Source organism: Sander lucioperca, chromosome 6, assembly GCF_008315115.2.
Source record: "Sander lucioperca isolate FBNREF2018 chromosome 6, SLUC_FBN_1.2, whole genome shotgun sequence".
In the NCBI taxonomy this organism is placed as follows: Eukaryota; Metazoa; Chordata; class Actinopteri; order Perciformes; family Percidae; genus Sander; species Sander lucioperca.
The window spans coordinates 30585199-30606219 of record NC_050178.1 but is presented as its reverse complement, the minus strand read 5'-3'; the positions used below and the strand labels follow the sequence as shown (position 1 = coordinate 30606219).

Below are 21021 nucleotides of genomic sequence, written 5' to 3'. Positions count from 1 at the left end.
AGAGAGACAGAGAGAGACAGAGACAGAGACAGACAGACAGAGACTGTCAGACAGAAGTGGAACACTAAAGATGTAGACTAATGTTCATATTACTGCCTGTAGTATTCAAGTTGACTGTCTGTGAATGGGTTGTCATGGTAACGTATGACCAGTGAAAACACCCTTTGAAGTCTGTGATGAGATCTCTTTGATCTTTAATCATGTTAACGACCGTGTCACCTGCTGAAACTGTCAGCTGTGCCCCACTGGAGCTATTCAAAGACACAGAGCAAGCTCTGAAATAAAGCCTCAGACTGCTAAAACGATAAGTTCTATTGGTGAAATGATGTAATCGTGAGCACCACAAGACCTTTGTGAACGTATTCATGTAAAATTTATGTTGATAAACTTAAAAATGTAGGCATATCAGCGATTTAAAAAAGTGGTTTGCTCTGCGTTTCGCTCAGAAATGTGAAGAATGTTAAACAGGGCAGTGGATGGACAGAGATGTGGAACTCTTGTCATTTGGAAGCTCATCGAGCCAGAAGTATAAGGCGTATCGCATAACTGAGCACATTGGCTGAAACTAGACAAAAATACCTACGTTTTGATGTATAAATTGTGTATGACAAGTAGATATTGTGGGCGTGAGAGCAATTTATAGAGAGGGGACAAAGATATTTTTTTGAACGTTCTGTGCTCTGGCGATGACATCATCCACTCTAGGACACGCAATACACACTCACTAGAAACGCAGAAAAATCCTGAAATGATCACTAAACTTAAACAGCTTTTTTACAAAAACTGTAAAAGATATCAAACTGAAAAGATAGAGCCGGATAACTGAATATTTTGTGAACATTTTAAAGTTTGTTTGGCGTCTGTAGGTGAAAGTATGAAGGAGCTGAAAATTTTGGGAGCGGAAGAAGATTTTAAGGATTTGAAGCATGCTCTCATTGACTTCAATGTTAAAAAAAGTCATAAAAAGCTGAATATTTTAAAAAGTATAAATAGTAGAAAAAAAGTTGAAGAAGTCCCATCATTAGCTGAAAGAGCTGAACATTTTAAAAGTTGAATGGTTTTAATAGCTGAAAGTATGCAGAAGTTACAGAGAGCCAAAAAACGTACGGAATAAGAAGAAGAAGAAGCAGCAGAATAATAAAGAAAGAACAGGATAACAATAGTTGGAATGCTGCTGAACAGCATTCCCACTAACTAGAAAATGCATTTCCTGCGGAAAATGCGTGGGAATGCTTAATAGCTGAATTGCTAAAGCTAAACTGGTTGAATAGTTTAAATCAGTAAGAAGAAGTTGAAGTAGTGAGAGTAGTTGAAACAGTGGAAATAGTTTTAATACGTATGAATTTCATTAAAAAGTTAAAAGCTTATGCTAAACTGAACTGTTGGCTTTAAAAGTTGAATAAGGACAAAATAAGTAAAACATTGTGAGGTTTGAGTTTATTTTCTAACTGATAATCACTCACAAATGCAGAAATATGAAACAATAGTACGAAAAATCTTAAAGCTCAAATGCACTACACTGCTAAAAAATCAGGAAAATTGTTAGAGTTGGAAGCTAAAGTGCATTACCTTAGTGAATAACTAAAATACATTGTTAGAAAAGCTTAAACTGTAATACTGTCAAAGATAAAGGTTTAAATGAATTACCTAAAACGGCTGAAAGAAGAAATACTTTGTATTATTATCAGACACTGCATACAACGAAAAAGCATCAATTTAGCTGATATGAGATGTGAAATATTACGTGAAAAGAATGGGGCTGAACAAAAGGAAAGAGAGGACAGAGAGAAGGAGAGAAGGAGAGAAGAGAGGAGAGAAAGAGAGAGAGGAGAGGAAAAAGAGAAAGCCAAAATAAAACATGAATAGCTGAATTGTTAAAGCTAAACTGGTTGAATAGCTTAAATCCGTAAGAATAAGTTGAAGTAGTGAGAATAATTGAAAGAGTGAAATGACATCTCAATCAGGGACATATTGACTGAAGTATCACAGCAGGATTTGAACCTGGATCTCCCACACCAAAGGTGTGGACCATATACACTACACTATCATCTGTAGAGATGCTTAATGTTCCTGTAGCAATTATAAAGCCTGTCTTTGATCATTTCTCACCACACCTGCTAATGCTAATAAGTGAGAGACAGTGTGTGTTTTTGTGTGTGTGTGTTTGTGTGTGTGTGTGTGTGTGTGTCTGTGTGTGTGTGTGTGTGTGTGTGTGTGTGTGTGTGTGTCTGTGTGCGTGTGTCTGTGTGTGTTTGTGTGTGTGTGTGTCTGTGTGTGTGTGTGTCAGTGTGCGTGTGTCTGTGTGTGGGTTTGTGTGTGTGTGTGTCTGTGTGTGTGTGTGTGTGTGTGTGTGTGTGTGTGTGTGTGTGTGTGTGTGTGTGTGTGTGTGTGTGTGTGTGTGTGTGTGTGTGTGTGTCTGCGTATGTGTGTTGGTGTGTGTGTGTGTGTGTGTGTGTGTGTGTCTGTATGCGTGTGTGTGTGTGTGTGTGTCTGTGTCTGTGTGCGTGTGTCTGTGTGTGTGTTTGTGTGTGTGTGTCTGTGTGTGTGTTTGTGTGTGTGCGTGTCTGTGTGTGTGTGTGTGTGTGTGTGTGTGTCTGTGTGTGTGTGTGTGTCTGCGTATGTGTGTTGGTGTGAACGTGTGTGTGTCTGTGTGTGTGTGTCTGTGTCTGTGTGTGTGTTTGTGTGTGTGTCTGTGTGTGTGTGTGTGTGTGTGTGTGTGTGTTTGTGTGTGTGTCTCTGTGTTTTTATGTGTGTTTTTGTGTGTGTGTGTGTGTGTGTGTCTGTGTGTTTGTGTGTGTGTGTGTGTGTCTGTGTTTTTGTGTGTGTTTTTGTGTGTGTCTGTGTGTGTGTGTGTGTGTGTGTGTGTGTGTGTCTGTGTGTGTGTCTGTGTCTGTGTGCGTGTGTCTGTGTGTGTGTTTGTGTGCGTGTGTGTTTGTGTGTGTCTGTGTCTGTGTGTGTGTGTGTGTGCGTCTGTGTGTGTGTCTATGTGTGTGTCTGTGTGTGTGTGTGTGTGTGTGTGTGTGTGTCTGTGTGTGTTTTTCTGTGTCTGAATAGACAGACAGAGAGAGAGAGAGAGAAAGAGAGAGACAGAGACAGACAGAGAGAGACAGACAGACAAACAGAGAGACAGAGAGAGACATGAGACAGACAGACAGACAGAGACAGAGAGAAAGAGAGACAGAGACAGACAAAGAGAGACAGAGACAGTCAGACAGAAGTGGAACGCAAAAGCTGTAGACTAATGTTCATATTACTGCCTGTAGTATTCAAGTCAACTGTCTGTGAAAGGGTTGTCATGGTAACGTATGACCAGTGAAAACACCCTTTGAAGTCTGTGANCGTTATAAACCCGACGTGCTTCCCTGTCCTCACTGTGCAGTCCCCGACAGATCCCAGAGAGAGCAGACAGTGCATTTGATTTTTGTCTCAGAGCAGGATGAGTGTTGTGAAGAGAGCCATGCTGCAGACGCTGCTGCAGATGCTGCTGCTTGCAGCGATCGGCAGCTCCGCCGCAGCGGGCCCCGAAGACTGCCACGGTCTGAACGTAACGCTGCAAACAAAAGACATGCACAAGGTAAGTCTGATTCTGCTCCTACAATTAGGTCTTAGGGGGGGGTATGTATGTATATATCAGAATTTTCTTTTTTCTGATGGTGATTTCTGGGCTGTTTCATGTTAAACAAAAAGCTTTATCTCTGTAGGGATCCTTTAATGTTGTCAGACACTTAGAATAATAATCTGAGCCTGTTGTCCCCCCCCTCCCTCCCTCTCTCTGCAGATTTTCGGGGACTGGGTCCTAGTCTGGTCCGTCACTGACCACGACAAAGGCAACGCACTAGCTCTAAACGTCACCAGCTCGCACGTCGAGTTCAGACTCCACGATGACAACAAGATGGTCATGTTCACAGAGAGGACCAAGTTCATGTGAGTTCAGAGCTTACATAGTCTCACTTTGACAGACCTTCCTCCACAGCGCTGCGGAGGAGGGTCTGGCTAGTCCACACAGCATTCCTGGATTGGAGAAAAATGAAGCTATAGTTCCAGAGAAGGTAACAGTCGCGGTATCAAACACGTCATTAACGTTGTGAAAACAGTCGCAGTTCAATTCAATTCAATTCAATTTTATTTATAGTATCAAATCATAACAAGAGTTATCTCGAGACACTTTACAGATAGAGTAGGTCTAGACCAAACTCTGTACTTTACGAAGCCCCAATTATTACAGTGGTTGCCTCAAGAGCAAGCATTAGCAGTAGCTATTGCGACAGTGGCAAGGAAAAACTCCCTTTTTTTTTGTTAGGAAGAAACCTCGGACAGACCCAGACTCTTGGTAGGCGGTGTCTGACGGCACCAGTTGGGGGAGTGGTGAATGGTGGCAATAATAGTCATAATAAAGATAGTGAAGCAGTGATCACAATGGTAGTCATAGTAGTTCATGTCATAGTAGGGCACAGCAGGGCGTTACGGGGTGTAGTGTGGCACAGCAGCCTGGGTGGACGCGGTTGGACGCGGCAGGACGCAGTCGGACACTGCGGGGAAATGCAGAGCGTAGCAGGGTGTAGTAAGTCCATAGCGTCAGCTGCACCCAGGACCCCGGTGTAGGTGCCACCCAATTCCAAGGCGATGTTCTGGGTGAAGAAGAAGCAAAGGGACTCCGGGGAGAAAACTCCCCAGAGATAGGTTAGTAACAGGCATTTCTGGGACTAAGATGCACACAAAAGGAGACAAGTGAAAAGAGAGAAGAGGGAGCGGCTCATTGTGTCCTTGGAAGGAGCTTCCCACAGCAGTCTAGAGTTATAATAGTATAACTAAGAGAGGCAGGCTAAAGAGAGGGGCCCTGGACCGGGCTCGTACTCTCCCCTGCCGGAACGGGCTTGTACTTCCTGCCTCCCTCTACTCTACTCTACTATGCTGCAACTCCTCACTCCCTAACTATAAGCTTTATCAAAGATGATGGTTTTCAGTTTATTCTTAAATGTGGCGACGGTGTCAGCCCCCCGAACCCAAGTTGGGAGCTGGTTCCACAGGAGAGGAGCCTGGTAGCTGAAGGCTCTGGCTCCCATTCTACTTTTAGAGACTCTAGGAACCACAAGTAGCTCTGAGTTCTGGGAGCGTAGTGCTCTAGTGGGACAATAAGGTACTAAAAGCTCTTCTATGTATGATGGTGCTTGACCATTTAGTGCTTTGTAGGTCAGGAGAAGGATTTTAAATTCAATCCTGGATTTTACAGGAAGCCAATGCAGAGAAGCTAATACAGGAGAAATGTGATCTCTTTTGTTAGTTCTTGTCAGAACACGTGCTGCAGCATTCTGGATCAGCTGGAGGGTCTTGAGGGACTTATTTGAGCAGCCTGATAGTAAAGAATTACAGTAGTCCAGCCGGGAAGTTACGAATGCATGGACTAGTTTTTCAGCATCGTTTTGAGACAGGATGTTCCTGATTTTGGCAATGTTACGAAGATGGAAAAAGGCTGTTCTTGAGGTTTGTTTTAAGTGGGCGTTAAAGGATAGATCCTGGTCAAAAATGACTCCTAGATTTCTGACAGTAGTGCTGGAGGCCAGGGCGATACCATCTAGGGTAGCTATATATTTAGATAATGAAGTTCGGTGGTGCTTGGGTCCCAGCACAATAACTTCCGTTTTGTTTGAGTTCAACATCAGAAAATTGTGGGTCATCCAGGATTTTATATCTTTAATGCACGCTTGAAGTTTAGCTAACTGACCGCTTTCGTCTGGCTTGATTGACAGATATAATTGGGTGTCGTCTGCGTAACAGTGAAAGTTAATTGAGTGTTTCCTAATAATATTGCCTAGAGGAAGCATATATAAAGAGAATAGAATTGGTCCAAGCACTGAGCCTTGAGGAACGCCATGGCTAACTTTAGCGTATTTGGATGGTTTATCGTTAATATTAACAAATTGGGATCGCTCAGAAAAATAGGACTTAAACCAGCTTAGTGCGATTCCTTTAATGCCAACTAAATGTTCCAGTCTCTGTAAGAGGATGGTATGGTCAATAGTGTCGAATGCAGCACTAAGATCTAATAAGACAAGTACGGAGACAAGTCCTTTGTCAGCAGCAGTTAGAAGGTCGTTAGTGATTTTCACCAGTGCCGTCTCTGTGCTATGATGCATTCTAAATCCTGACTGAAAGTCTTCAAATAGACTATTTCTATGCAGAAAGTCACACAATTGATTAGCGACTACCTTCTCAAGGATTTTGGAGAGAAACGGGAGGTTAGATATAGGTCTATAGTTGGCTAAGACCTCAGGGTCGAGGGTGGGTTTTTTCAGAATAGGTTTTATCACAGCTACTTTAAAAGACTGCGGTACGTGACCCGTTAATAAGGACATATTGATCGTATCTAGTAATGTGGTGTTGACCACAGGTAGTGCTTCTTTAAGTAGCTTCGTTGGAATGGGGTCTAAGAGACAGGTAGTTGGCTTAGCTGAAGAGACCCTTAACATTAATTGTTGGAGGTCTAAAGGATAAAAGCCGTCTAAATAAGTATCAGGTCTTATCGTTCTCTCTAGCCCTCCTGCGCCCAATGGTGAGTCGTTGGAAGCTGTGGGCAGAAGGTGATGAATTTTTTCTCTAATTGTTATAATTTTATCATTAAAAAAGGTCATGAAGTCATCACTGCTCAGAGCTATAGGAATAGATGGCTCAATAGAGCTGTGACTATCTGTCAGCCTGGCTACAGTGCTGAAAAGAAACCTTGGGTTGTTCTTATTTTCTTCTATTAGTGTTGAGTAATAGTCTGATCTGGCATTTCTGAGGGCCCTCCTATAATTTTTTAGACTATCTTGCCAATCCACACGAGATTCTTCCAGTTTGGTGGAACGCCATTTACTTTCAAGTTTTCGTGAGATTTGTTTTAATTTGCGAGTTTGGGAGTTATACCAAGGTGCTAGTTTCCTTTCCTTCATCATCTTCTTTTTGAGAGAAGCAACCGAGTCTAAAGTAGTCCGTAGGCAGGCCGTAGCAGCGTCTACAAAGTTATCAAGTTGGGAGGGACTAGAGTTAACGTAACAGTCCTCTGTTATATTAAGGCATGACATTGAGTTAAGTGCTGTTGGAATAGCTTCCTTAAATTTAGCTATAGCACTGTCAGATAAGCATCTAGTGTAGAAACTTTTATTTAATTTCGTATAGTCTGGTAGTAGGAATTCGAAAGTTATTAAAAATGGTCTGATAATAAAGGATTCTGCGGAAATACTATTAAATCGTCAATTTTGATGCCATATTCTAGCACAAGGTCGAGGGTGTGGTTAAAACAGTGCGTGGCCTTATGCACCCTCTGACTGAAACCAATAGAATCTAGCAGTGAATTGAAAGCAGTACTAAGGCTATTGCTCTCAATGTCCACATGGATATTAAAATCACCTACAATAAGTACTTTGTCTGATTGAAGGACTACGCATGATAAAAACTCTGAGAATTCAGATAAAAACTCAGAATATGGACCTGGTGCTCGGTAAACAACAACGAATATAATTGGCTGTACTGTTTTCCATGTTGGGTGTTGAAGATTAAGAACAAGGCTTTCAAACGAGTTATAATTTAGTTTAGGTTTAGGATTAATTAACAGGCTCGAGTCAAATATGGCTGCAACTCCCCCTCCTCGGCCTGAGCCTCGTGGAATTTGGGTATTATTATGACTGGGAGGAGTGGCTTCGTTTAAACTAACATATTCGTCATGGCCCAGCCAGGTTTCGGTGAGGCAGAATAAATCAATGTGGTTATCTGATATCAATTCGTTTACCAATAATGCTTTCGATGACAGAGATCTAATATTTAATAGCCCACATTTGATTTTCCTATTCTGTTCTGTCGTTGCAGTGGTTGTTTTAATTCCAATTAGGTTGTTTAGTATAGCACCTCTTTTATTAGTGTTTGGTTTAAACGGTCTCAGTCGGGGGACAGACACGGTGGTTATGGGATTATGAATGGGTGATTGCTCTGAAGGGAGCACAGAGGGGCGTATAGCGCTGTATCTCTGATTATTGACTTTGGGAGAGTGTGTCTGGTCAGTGTGCTTGTGGGAGTGTTTACGGGATGTAAACAGTCAATCAGAGGTCTGGGTATGCAGGGCGTGGTGCAAATTTCCACGTAGCATCTGGCTTCCGCGTGTATTGGGATGAATCCCATCCCTGCTGAACAGGGAGCCACGTTCCCAAAACAGATTGAAGTTGTCAATAAAACCTATCCTGTGAATACTGCATGTGAGCTGGAGCCAGGTGTTAAGGGAGAGTAGTCTGCTAAAGAGGCCTGATCCGCGACCTAGAGATGGAAGTGGGCCCGAAATAAAAACCGACTTCCCAGTGCTTTTTAAAGCCTCAATGAGAGTGGTAAAGTCTCGCCTTGTGCGCTCACACTCCTGAATCCGAGTGGACATGTCGTTATGTCCACAATGGACCACGATGCGTTTGATAGAGGTCGGAAATGAGGGTATCAGGTCCATAACTTTAGCCAGGATGTCTGCAACTTTGGCTCCGGGAAAACAGTGTGTGACAGCATTATGAAACCGTAGGTCTCTAGTGATGGAGTCCCCAATAATTACTGTGGTTAGGGGGAAGAGCGGACGAGGAGTGGGGGGGTGTGGGTAGCCGGTGACGGGAGCAAAACAGTCAGTGTCGGTTTCAGATGGGCAGGGAAAAGAAGAGGAAGAATGCTTACCGTTCGGTTGTGGAGATTGTTTTTGAGGAACGTTGTCATTTGGCTGATCCAGGCAGTGTAGGCCACCGGACCGTCTGACTACCGCATCCCTCAGAAGCTTTCGCCGCGCGGTAGCAATCGTCTTCCGTGACGACGGCTGGTCAGTCTGCTTTGAAGCGGGGCGAGCCCGGTGAGCCGCACTGGCCACCACCGGCTCCGACTCCGACAAAGCATTGAAGCGGTTGGAGAGGCTGAGGGCAGGAGGCGATGGAGCCCTACCCGAGGCTCTCTTTCGGCCGCAAACCACCTCAGTCCAGGGTGGCTTGATAACCGGTGTCGAGCAGGACGATGGGCGTGGGCAGGCAGCTGGGTCCCATGGCGCGGTATCCTGGAAGGCCGCCGAGAGAGATGAGATCCGGAGCGACTGATTATGAGCCACGTCCAAGCAGGCGGTTAACAAAGCATCTTTGGTTTTTAAGTCCTCGGAAAGCCGACGAACATCTTCCCTGAGGTCAGCAATTTCTTTGTTTGTATTATTGAACAACGAGGAAATCCTGAGGGGGAGTGGGGACTCGCCAGGTGTAGAGGTAGCCATGAAGCTAGCGTTAGTTTAGCCGGTAGGCCTAGTCTTGATAAATTAGCGTGAGGCTAATACTTACTTACACGTAAAAATGTGTCTTTGGTTTTAAAAACACTTTATTAGTATAATAAAAACTAGGCGATAGAGCCGACTGTTAGGTAGGAGGTTGAAGGCAGCTGCCGGCTGCCTCGTCCCCGCCGACTGCTGTCGCTTGTGGATGACGTTCGCTTGTGGATGTGATGCACACACACACACACTCAGTTTGNTTATGTTTCTTCTTCACCCAGAACATCGCCTCGGATTAGGGCGACACCAAGACCTGGGTCTTGGGTGCAGCTGTGGCTATGGACCTGCTACACCCTGCTACGCTCTGCGATTCCCTGCAATGCCCGACTACGTCCTGCTGCGTCCACCGCGTCCACCCATGCTCTGCTGTGCCACGCTACATCCTGTACCGTCATAACCCCAACCGTCAGACACCGCCCACCAAGAGTCTGGGTCTGCCGAGGTTTCTTCCTAAAAGGGAGTTTTTCCTCGCCACTGTCGCAATAGCCACTGCTAATGCTTGCTCTTGGGGGAACTATTGGAATTGTTGGGGCTTTATAGAGTGTGGTCTAGACCTACTCTATCTGTAAAGTGTCTCGAGATAACTCTTGTTATGATTTGATACTATAAATAAAATTGAACTGAATTGAATTGAATATTTTAATTAATTGAACATCATTAAAATGAGCTAAAATGAATTTAAAAGAAAATTAGAAATGTAAAAAAGATCCAACACCATGGGGACACATTGGCCAACCAGAAAGAAACTTACTGTTTCCAAAAACAGTTTCCAAAAACAAAGTACCAAAGAAAAAAACTTGCAAATTCCCTCTAACAGTCAGTAATTTATGTATTTATTTATCCGGGACAGTGCACATTAATGAACAATCTAACATTTCTGTACAGACTGTAAATGAGCCAGGTTATAGCATAAATGCTAATTTTCACCTGTAGTCCCGAGTCAGGAAAACATGGTAAAGATGGTAGCTGAGAAAAAACACTGTGAAATATGTATTAATAACAAATTGGTTACTTGCAACACCACAATCCATATCCCTAAACAGTAATTGTTTTCTACTACTTCTACATCTGTCATGTATCTGTTAGAAAACAGATCATGAGGGAAAGGAAAGTTTGATATGAAAATAAATAAACAATATTAATTGTGATTAAAAAAAAACTGAGGCATGAAAATAAATAAATAAAATAAAATTGTTGTCATACTGTTGACAGAAAGGCAGCCAGTGAGCCCAATGGGTTAATACTGTATGTTGCAATGGTTTAGAATATAGTTTTTTTGTTTTTTAAATAAATAAATAGAACATAGAAAAATACAATACAGCAATTCTTGCAAAACCAAAATCCATAGTGCCTAAACAGTAATTGTTTTTCTACTAGTTCTTTAAGGCAGGGCCCAAGGATGCCCCCTTCCTGATTTCGTATTTTTTTGCATGTTTGTCACACTTAAATGTTTCAGATCATCAAACAAATTTAAATATTAGTCAAAGTTAACACAAGTAAACACAAAATGCAGTTTTTAAATGAAGGTTGTTATTATTAAGGGAAAACAAAATCCAAACCTACATGGCCCTGTGTGAAAAAGTGATTGCGCCCTAAGTCTAATAACTGTTTGGGCCAGCCTTAGCAGCAACAACTGCAATCAGGCGTTTGCAATACCTTGCATTGAGTCTTTTACAGTGCTGTGGAGGCATTTTGGCCCACTCATCTTTGCAGAATTGTTGTCATTCAGCCACATTGAAGGGTTTTCGAGCATGAACTTACTTTTAAGGTCATGCCACAGCATCACAATATGATTCAGGTCAGGACTTTGACTAGGCCACTCCAAAGTCTATGTTTTGTTTTTCTTTAGCTATTCAGAGGTGGACTTGTTGATGTGCTTTGGATCATTGTCCTGTTGCAGAACCCAAGTTCGCTTCAGCTTGAGGTCAAGAACATATGGCCGGACATTGTCCTTCAGGATTATTTGGTAGACAGCAGAATTCATGGTTCCATTTATCGCAGCAAGTCTTCCAGGTCCTGAAGCAGCAAAACAGGCCCAGACCATCACATTACTGTTGTTATTATGTTCTCTTTCTGAAATGTGGTTGTCTCGTCAGTCCACAGAGTATTTTCCCAAAAGTCTTGGGGATGATCAAGATGTTTTCTGGCAAAAATGAGACGAGCCTTAATGTTCTTTTTGCTCAGCAGTGGTTTTCGTCCCTGAACTCTCACATGCATGCAGGTCTCTTTGTTATGGTGGAGTCATGAACACTGACCTTAACAGAGGCAAGTGAGGCCTGCAGTTTGGATGTTGTTGTGAGGTCTTTTGTGACCTCTTGGATGAGTCGTCACTGCACTTTTGGGGTAAATTTGGTCGGCCGGCCACTCCTGGGAAGTTATGTTTTAACAGCGCGGGGGGGGCAAACACTTTTTCACACAGGGCCATGTAGGTTTGGATTTTTTCCTTAATAATAAAAACCTTTAATAACTGTATTTTGTGTTTACTTGTGTTATCTTTGTATTATAATTAAATTTGTTTGACGATCTGAAACATTTAGGTGTAACAAACATGCAAAAAAATAACAAATCAGGAAGGGGACAAACACTTTTTCACACCACTGTATATTGTCCCCATCAGTAGGCCTATGTCCTATCAACTAAACTAACTGAAAATTAAATATATCAATTGTGATAACATCAAATGGGTCCATAATGTATGTTTCATTGGTTTACAATATTGTTAGGCCAGCTACACACTGGCTGCGTGGCGTGAGCGTGCCGCTTCTGTTGCGTGGCGGCTGCGTGGCGTTTTCTATGTCTTTACACACACAGCGCTACAGCTGCTAGTCTTGTCTGTATACATGTATGTTTCCCATTGATTTACTGCACTCAAGCAGTAGTATATTTCATGACAAACATAAATATATACCGACCTGATTACAGCAAAGACAACATCGGCAGTATTGATGGCGAAATAGGCTACAGAATATTTTGCTCTGTATTGACAGGTACGAAATTTGAAAATCGATAATTATTTATTATTTCTTTAAATTACATTTATATCTGCATTTATGTCAAAACATAGAGACTTTCAAACATCAAAATGTCATTTATTAAATGTATTTGTGTCAAAATGACATATAAACATCTTTTCGTATTCTATTTTGCCTGGAAACACTTTCTGTTTCTAGCATGCACGCGTTTTCGCTGTGCCTGAGTCGTGCGTGTCACACAGACAGTGTGAAAGCTCTAATCTGTTAACATAGGAGCCAAAATAGGAACGGACACGCCACGCAGCCAGTGTGCAGCCGGCCGAAGCCCTACCATTAAAGGCTTTTTACATGGTGGTTAGACTGAGGCTAATATCCCATTTTTGGTTCAAGCTGCAGTCACCCTGTACTGACAATCGCTGTCATTTTAAACGTTATCACAACATTTAGCTCAGTTTACTGAAATCCCAAAAGAGGAGGGACAAAAGAGGGAAAACAGAAAGGTGACTTGAAAAATAAATAAAAATAAAATATATGAATTGTACTGAAACAGAAAAATAAGGATACAATGTATAAATCATATAAGGTGGAGATAAATAATAAAAATAACTTAAATACTATTGGTGTCGTACTGTTTAGGCAGCCAGATGGGTCAGTACAGTATGTTTCAATGGTTTACATTGTTGTTCAACCCTACAAATAAAGGCTTTTTACATGGTTGTTAGACTGAAGGCTAAAAAACCCAAATAATGTCTCAAGCTGCAGTATCTGTACTGAAAATCATACCAACACACTCATTTTAAATGTGTTATCCAGACATTTAGCTCAGTGTACTGAACCTTTAAAATAATTCAGGGTTATCCTTGACTTTGAAGGAACATAGGGTTAGAGTTACTTGATTGTCTTCTGGTTAGGTGACAATCATAGGAACAGTAGTTCTTGACTAGTTCTTTTGACCATGCTTATTTAACCAAGTCATGTATTTTGGGCAATCTGAAGACAAAATGTTCAGCTTTGATTCTTCAATTTAAACACTGTCATAGCTTTTCAATAGGGTTTAGATTAGCCCAAGGCCGAGTTTACACATGTGAAAATTCTTTAACATGCCTACCAGCTCAAACCCCACACTAATAATTATAATTTTTGTAAAATATATTCCATGTCATCCTTTCCTTATCCTTCTGTATATATATATATATATATATATATGTTGTGTCTTCCAAGAAAACAGATAATGAAGGAAAAAGAACGGTGACATGTAAAATAAATTAATAAAATAAAATATATTAATTGTGATGAAATACAAAATAAGCATACACTGTTCTAATTATACAATATATATATAAATTATCAATGTACCAAAATAAATTGGTGTCTTAGAGTCAGTGTCCATGGGTCAGTAGCGTAAGTTGCTAATTGTTGAATCCGTCCATTGTTGGCACAAACCAAAACTCTTAACAGAGCACAGTGTAATTGTGAAGATGTAAGGGGCTGTAACATTGTGACCTTTGATGATCCAGGGACTGTAGAACTGCTGCTTCCAGGTATCTGGCCGCAGATGGCAGGAGCAGAGGCCTTAGATTGAAAAACAGTAAAAAAAAATTATCCCTTGCATTCCTAATGCAAATAGCAACCACAAACAGTAATGCCATCAGTGTTTTTGTTAGTTCTCTGGTCAAAAAGGGATCTTGTACTAAGTTAATACAAATAACAGTTACCTTTACAACTTGGTTAGGGTGAAATATAATGCTGCACTGAGGAGGAGCTGTCTCTGTGACAGTGATGACTGACTAATGAATGATCAGCGTAAGTTTGGTTCTCCGCATCAGTTCACCTGATCACTCGCCAAATGTCAACAGTAGTTAGGCTTTACTGAACTGTGCGCAGCATTGGATGCGAAGCTGTGGACGTAGGAGAATGAAGCGGGTCCTGACAAGAGAAAACAGAAAGTTGTTGTAATAAACTGCAGACCATGCAAAAAACATGTTCAAAAGTTACATAATACACAATAATGTAATACCTTGAACACTGCTGCAGGGCAACACAACATTTCTGTCCAGTGCCATTTTACACAGAGTAGTTTAGGAAGGATGAATGAGGTTCAGCTTATTGTCATGTTTAGCCTTCTTTAAAGTCCTGATTGTCTCCACTGTGTGAAGTGGAGTGATCACAGCAGAGGCAGACCTGCAGGAAAAAGTTCATTTAAATGACAATGTACTGCTAGCTGTAACAACGGTGTTGCAAAATTGCTGCATTATTACAAAGTGAATACAGGAATAAAGACACAATTAAAGCAATATAGAAAGCACATATGAAATTAGAATAATTACCTTCGGTTGTGAAGACTCTTAAGCGCTGTCAGGTGGAAAGCAGGCAGTGGTGGTCCATTGTTTCAGTTTTTAGAACTATAGAGAAGGTGAAGCAAAGGCAGGCAGGTGTTATCTCATCCTCTGCTTGGAAGAATGACTGGCTAGCACGAAGGTAAAAGTGTCCCTGTGTGGTCCAACAGTGATTGTCTGTCCATTGTTCGTCCATTGTTGATGGACAGTTAAGCTGCTGCTGCTGCTGCTAAAGCTTCTGTTCTTGGTTGTTGTTGGTCTTCAGTTTGTTGTACAGGTGAGGTGGTATTTCCTGCTTTGGCTTTTCAGCCTGTCGCACCTACCCCGGTGCCATTAGGTCAGCTGCAGGGTCATCAGCTGGAGGCCACCGTTCACAGATGTTTCGCCACCAAGACCAGTACATCTCCAGGCCCGCTGGCATGCTGGGGACGTCTCCCCGCCACCCCCTGCAGCTGCCTTCACATAATCTCTCTTGGAAAGACCAGCTGCTTCCTGAGGTCTGCCAACATCTGCCACTGTTTACCAGGTGCGAGCATGCTGCTCTTCTTCTGAGTAGGAGATTGGTGTGTACCACCAGGCTTTACAGGCTTTACAAACCTTGCCAGGGCATGCTCTTCTGTTGCCGGCGAATGGTTTGCTGCCACCCTACAGCTCTCCAGGATCTTGGCCAGTTTCGTCAGGATTTGATCATGGCACCACCAGAAAAGTCCTTGAGTCAGTGCCACACTGCATCCTGACAAAGTGTGTCGGAGGCTTACCTTGACGCTCCCGCATAGATGACAGCCCACTTTATCACCATACCACAGTGTGAGATTCCTAGGGCATGGAAGGATATCGTAGGTCACCCTCAACAGGAAGCTGAGCCTGGATAGAGGAGTTCTCCAGATGTCTACCCTGGTGATACGCCTGTTGCTGGTAGCATCCCATCTTGTCCAGGCTCCTTGCATGCCCTGGGATATTGCCTTCAAGTGGAAGCGCTCCTGCTCCAGTCTGGTGATTTCGTCCACCACCATCGTCTCCTGCTGTCTCTTGGTGGCTTTAGACCAGAATTGCTGCGCTGCTCCCCAGCCCAGCCCAGCACGACTGGTCTGGACAGTCGTGCTTGGCTGGGTGAAGTTGTGATGAAGGAGGTGAGGCCAAAGCTGGTGGTGTCCTCACAGAGGACACAGGAGAACTGTGTCTCTCGTCCAGGGGAAAGCACACAGCTGCTGAATGTTGTCACAACCTGGCTCAAGGGCCATGACAAAAGAGGAATCCTGTTGCCGGCGACGGCCGAATCAACTAGCCCTGAAAATGGATGGCGCTGGGGTGTCGCGTCCATACCCGGCCGTCGCCGGCAACAGGAGTCGCGAGGGCTATGCCGCGACGATTAGGAGGGCCGCCGCGGTGAGCATGGAAGCCTAGGGCGTGGGCCCGGGTGGAGCCGCTGCGGGTGCAGATATTGGTGGTAGTAGCAAATATTCAAACGAGAACTTTGAAGGCCAAAGTGGAGAAGGGTTCCATGTGAACAGCAGTTGAACATGGGTCAGTCGGTCCTAAGAGATGGGCGAATTCCGTTCGGAAGGGTGGGGCGATGGCCTACATCGCCCACGGGCGATCGAAAGGGAGTCGGGTTCAGATCCAGGTGGAGCTTTATTCCCCACTAACTCACAGAGAGAGAGAGGCCCCACTGGATCACACAGGGGCCGTCACAATGTTTAGGGCTGTACTTGGGAAGATATGTTGTAAATACAGTGGTATGCATAGGTTTAGACACCCATGCTAAAGTTGACTAAAAATAGGAATAAAAAGATCATCTTTTGGAAATTGATCTTAATGCCTTAATTAAAACAATGAGGAAAAATCCAGCCTTTAAGGACACCAATTTTCTTTGTGAATGAAGAATGTATCGTAAATAAATAAATGTTCTTCCTTAAAATACAGGGGGCATAACTATAGACACCCCTATGTTAAATTCCCATAGAGGCAGGCAGATTTTTATTTTTAAAGGCCAGTTATTTCATGGATCCAGGATACTATGCACCCTGATAAAGTTTGCATTGATATGGATCTTATTTCAGTTAGCTATGAGGCTAACTGAAATAAAACCATGCCAATCGTGAGATATGGTGAAGGGTATGTGATGATGTGGGGCTATTTTTATTCCAAAGACCAAGGGAACTTTATCAGGATGCATAGTATCCTTGATCCATGAAATAACTGGCCTTTAAAAATAAGAATCTGCCTTCCTCTATGGGAACTTAACACAGTGGTGTCTATACTTATGCCACCTGTATTTTAAGGAAGAAAATTCTGTTATTTATGATACATTATTCATTCACAAAGAAAATTGGTGTCCTTAAAGGTTGGATTTTTTCAATTTTTTTTAAATTAAGGCATTAAGATCAATTTCCTCTTTTTAGTCAACTTTAGCATGGGTGTCTAAACTTATGCATACCACTGTATATCTCATAATAATATGGTTACCTGAAATAATTATGACCAATCACATTATCCAATACTGCCAAAATATAAGATTACCAAACAAAATGTCTTTCACCTTACTAAATTAAGTACATCAATATGTTGAGTGACAGCAAAATTGGGTTTCCTTTACATAGCAAGAGAAACAGAGACCAACAACAATGAGGTATCCTGAAAAAACACAACATAATGCTCATTGGATTTTTGTTTTACCTGCCAACTGTGCAGGATAGAGATTAACATCTGGTACAGCAATAATTTAGTCTTTTAAATCAAACTGTTATTAATACATGTTTCACCCACTCACTTTGGTTATAGGTACAGACCTTTTTTTCTTTGTCTTTTTCTTTATCTGTTAAACCCAACTACCATCTTTATGGACTGTTAGAGGACATGACACAGTATACAGGATTATGATAACTATAATATGTTCTCATCACACCAGAGTGGAGACAATGCTGCAGTTTAGAGATGAAAATGAGGTCCAGAAGTGTGTTCTTATCTGTGGTGGCAGCAGTGATGACTTGAACATATCCCCGGGACTGAAACAGCTCAAGGATTGGCTTACTTGCGTTGGATAAGTGATTCTCGTTGAAATCCCCACAGACAATGATAGGGTGGCAATCCATGACCTCCAATGAGTCCAACAGGCTTCCCAGGTTTGACAGAAATGATGTCACACTGTAGTCCGGAGGTCTGTACACAGCTGCAATCAAAGCACTCACTGGGGCTTCAACCTTCAGAGCCAAAAACTCAAGGTCAGTGACATTATGTATGTACTGTTTTTCACGTACTTGAATGTGCTCTTTCACATAAACTGCAACGCCACCACCACGTTTGTTGGCCATCTGTGGAACATTTGTGTAGGACAGGTGTCTGTTGCGTTTGAACATAGTGTAGCCCTCTAAATAGAGACTGTCTGCAACAAAGGAGCCTTGTAGGTGAGTTTCTGTGAGACACAAAACATCTGCTAGACACAGTTCATGGTGGCTCTTGATGTCATTCACGTGGCATGGCAAACCTTCTGTGTTATGGTGAACAATGGTCAGAGTGTCATGTCCGTTCATAGCCTGTGAGATTTTGAGAAGAGGCATCATGTCATCCAAATTGACTTGTCTCATGGTCCGTAGGGCTCCAGTGATTTGTGGGTTGGCATATATTTTACTCTCATCCATATCCAGAATGTGCAGTCCGCTGAGAGAGGTCACTCTGCTGACAGCTACATAAGCCATGCCAGGTTCAAAAATGTGTTTCAGTGACACTACAGCTGATGTCCTTGTCATACCTTGAACCTTATGAATCGTACAAGCAAAGGCCAGTTTAACAGGAAACTGTCTGCGTACCACTCCTTTCTGTTTCATTTTCTCCTCTGCTCTGTCGATGTACACTAGATCGTCTGGTCCTCCTGGTGCTCTGTTACGATAATTCCTTCCAGCTGTTTCATCATCCATCTTGAGCCCGAGCATAGTGACATGTGCGACACCATTTTGTTCAGAGGATATTACCCTGACTAGCGTAGAGAAAGATCCATTCACCAATCCTTGAGACACATCTATGTTTCTGGTGAGCATGACTCTGACACCTTCAGCTACATTTAGCGTATCTGGTAACTCATTTCTGTTTCCTTTAAATGGTTTGGCTTGTCGTGCCATTCTGCCCGTCTGTGGATCCTTTTTGTAGTCATCTGCATCAATCTTGGTGATGTGGGAATGGAGCAGAGCTAACATTGCAGAGTTGTGTGAATCAACTTGTTTATTAGTTGCAAAAATGTGTAGCACATCAGTTGGACATAGTTCTGGTTCGGTGACGGCCTGTGACAACAAAGCTCTGTCTGCCTCGGACAACTCCTCTGACTTTTCTTTCACACGGATCCTGTTCAACATCTCTGCAAAGGCAACATCATCCTTCTGACGCATAATCTCAGTCAGAGTGATCATCTGAAAGTGTTCCTGCCACAGGTCAATCTCACATGGGTCATACACGCAGAGAGCCTTGGACTGTCGCACTGGTGGAAGCTGAAAAAAATCTCCAACAGCTATTACCGACATTCCTCCGAATGGTCTCTGAATGCCTTTGATCTGTTTGAGTCTCGCATCAACATAGGCAAAAAGGGGCTTTGAAACCATGGACACTTCATCAATGATGAGGATTTCAGCATTTAACAGTTCAGATCTGACTTCATCCAAATTGTTACCAAGGCCTTGAAATGGAGGCTTTAGGCTTCTCGGAAGTTTGAGTAATGAGTGCAGTGTAGTGCCTGATATGTTGAAGGCTGCAGTTCCAGTGAATGCGGTCAACAGGACAGTTGGGTTTGATATGTCGGCCTCCTCAGCGCGTCTCGGCAGTTTGCACAGTATCTTAGATGCCTCAGAGTAGATGCATTTGATTAAATGTGACTTTCCTGTTCCAGCGCCACCATTGATGTAAAAGAAGAACTGCTGCGGATTTAGGCCACAGATTCGCTTTACACACCACTCTCTTACTGCATAAAACACACAGGCTTGTCTCTGGTTCAGATTCTGATACATTTGGCGTAACAGTATGGGATCAAATGCAGGGGGCTCTCTGATGGCTCTGATTTCTGTTGCAGCATTAGCCTGATTACTGTATTCCGGGACATTATCTTGTTCATTTTCACAATCTGGCTCTCTTGCCTCCAGTTCTTCAATACACTCCAACCTCACAACTTCCGATTCTGGCGCCAGATTACACCATTCATCGATCACACCATTCATCGATCACACCTCTGTTCTGCTCAAACTCCTCAACAGCATTCTCAATCTCGTCACTGTTTTTCTCATATTTGTCTCTGTTTCGTTTCACAATGTGTTGGACACTCTCCAGATGATCACAACCTGGTAGTTGCACACATCCATTACTGTAAAACGACTCATATGTGGGGTAATACGGTCTTTTCAGTTCCTGCTCTGATCGGTAGGGAACATACAGTTTCAGTAACGTGCCGTAAAACTTCTCAGGATATTTTTCCTTGGATGTGCGGTAAAACCTGATGATAGCAGGCTTATCGTCTTTCCGCCTTTGCACAAATCCCATCTCATTCAGGAGGGGCAAAACATTTTTACCTTTCGTCTGTTTGCCATAGACAATTCTGCAAGTAGCTGCAAAATCAGCCAAACACATCTCCTCAAACTCCGGTGTTTCAGGTCTGGCTTTGTACTTGTCAGTCAAAGACGTCATCCACACATCTGAACATTCAGGTGTTGTGTTTTCCAGGGACGAGAGGGGACGACTCATTTTCACTGCGTTGTCATCTGTCGGTATGAATACGACACCACGTGAACACTTCTTCATGTTAATTCCACATGCACGACTCACACATTCCTGAGCGCTGACCTCTCTTTTTTTGGAATACGCCTGCATTATTTCCCTCATTTCATCACATTCATTGACGTTGTCTCTGTTGGAGTTTTCGATGACTGTTTTGAGGTACTCAGACAGTCCAGATTCTTTTTTGGTAATGTAGCTGGTCAGATATATGATGCACGAATATGCGTTGAGAATATAACTGACATCAATATTGGCATTCCAGGCTTCAAGTAGATGTGGATTATATCCATTTACCCAGCAGTCCTTGGGGTCACGCTTCAGAATGACTGCACTGGATTTATTCACCATGTTAAGGCAGTGTTCGTACTCACTGTATGTCAGATTGCATTGAGCTAGGAGCTGCTGCAAACTCAGAGAGGCCGTTTCAGGTTCATTGAAAAGCAAGTTAAGTGGTTGGAGTTTTTGCTTTGCTTTTTCTACTTCCACTGGATCGATGCACTCACCAGGTCTTGTTATCATTGTGTTTGTGACGGGTGGTTTAGGAAAACCGAATCTGCAACCCGAGCTGAGACTTTTGAAACATGTCCTTGAATGATTTTTGCTGTGTGTCTGCACTTCTGTGACTTTTTTGTACAGATCAGGTTGTGAATGTGGGTCG

At 42.7% G+C, this 21021-nt stretch overlaps 1 protein-coding gene and 2 long non-coding RNA genes across 3 annotated transcripts in view; 2 read left to right on the top strand and 1 right to left on the bottom strand.

Annotated features, from left to right (window-relative positions):
* The window catches only part of LOC118495347, a 17785-nt gene extending 10232 nt beyond the window's left edge, over window positions 1-7553 (top strand). The window contains exons 2-3 of the long non-coding RNA XR_004897726.1: window positions 6389-6391; window positions 7544-7553. This is a non-coding gene — a long non-coding RNA (uncharacterized LOC118495347). The remainder of the gene's footprint in view (window positions 1-6388; window positions 6392-7543) is intronic.
* LOC118495346 (saxitoxin and tetrodotoxin-binding protein 2-like) lies at window positions 3379-3954 on the top strand. Its single transcript, XM_036002545.1, has 2 exons — window positions 3379-3574; window positions 3779-3954. The coding sequence occupies exons 1-2, from the start codon at window positions 3437-3439 to the stop codon at window positions 3926-3928; spliced, it is 288 nt and encodes a 95-aa protein (XP_035858438.1). The 5' UTR covers window positions 3379-3436; the 3' UTR covers window positions 3929-3954.
* Window positions 7554-13618: 6065 nt separating the features above from the next.
* LOC118495348 lies at window positions 13619-14453 on the bottom strand. Its single transcript, XR_004897727.1, has 3 exons — window positions 14294-14453; window positions 13992-14202; window positions 13619-13848 (listed from the first exon to the last, which is right to left on the bottom strand). It is a non-coding gene; the product is annotated as an uncharacterized LOC118495348 (long non-coding RNA).
* Window positions 14454-21021: the final 6568 nt, after the last annotated feature.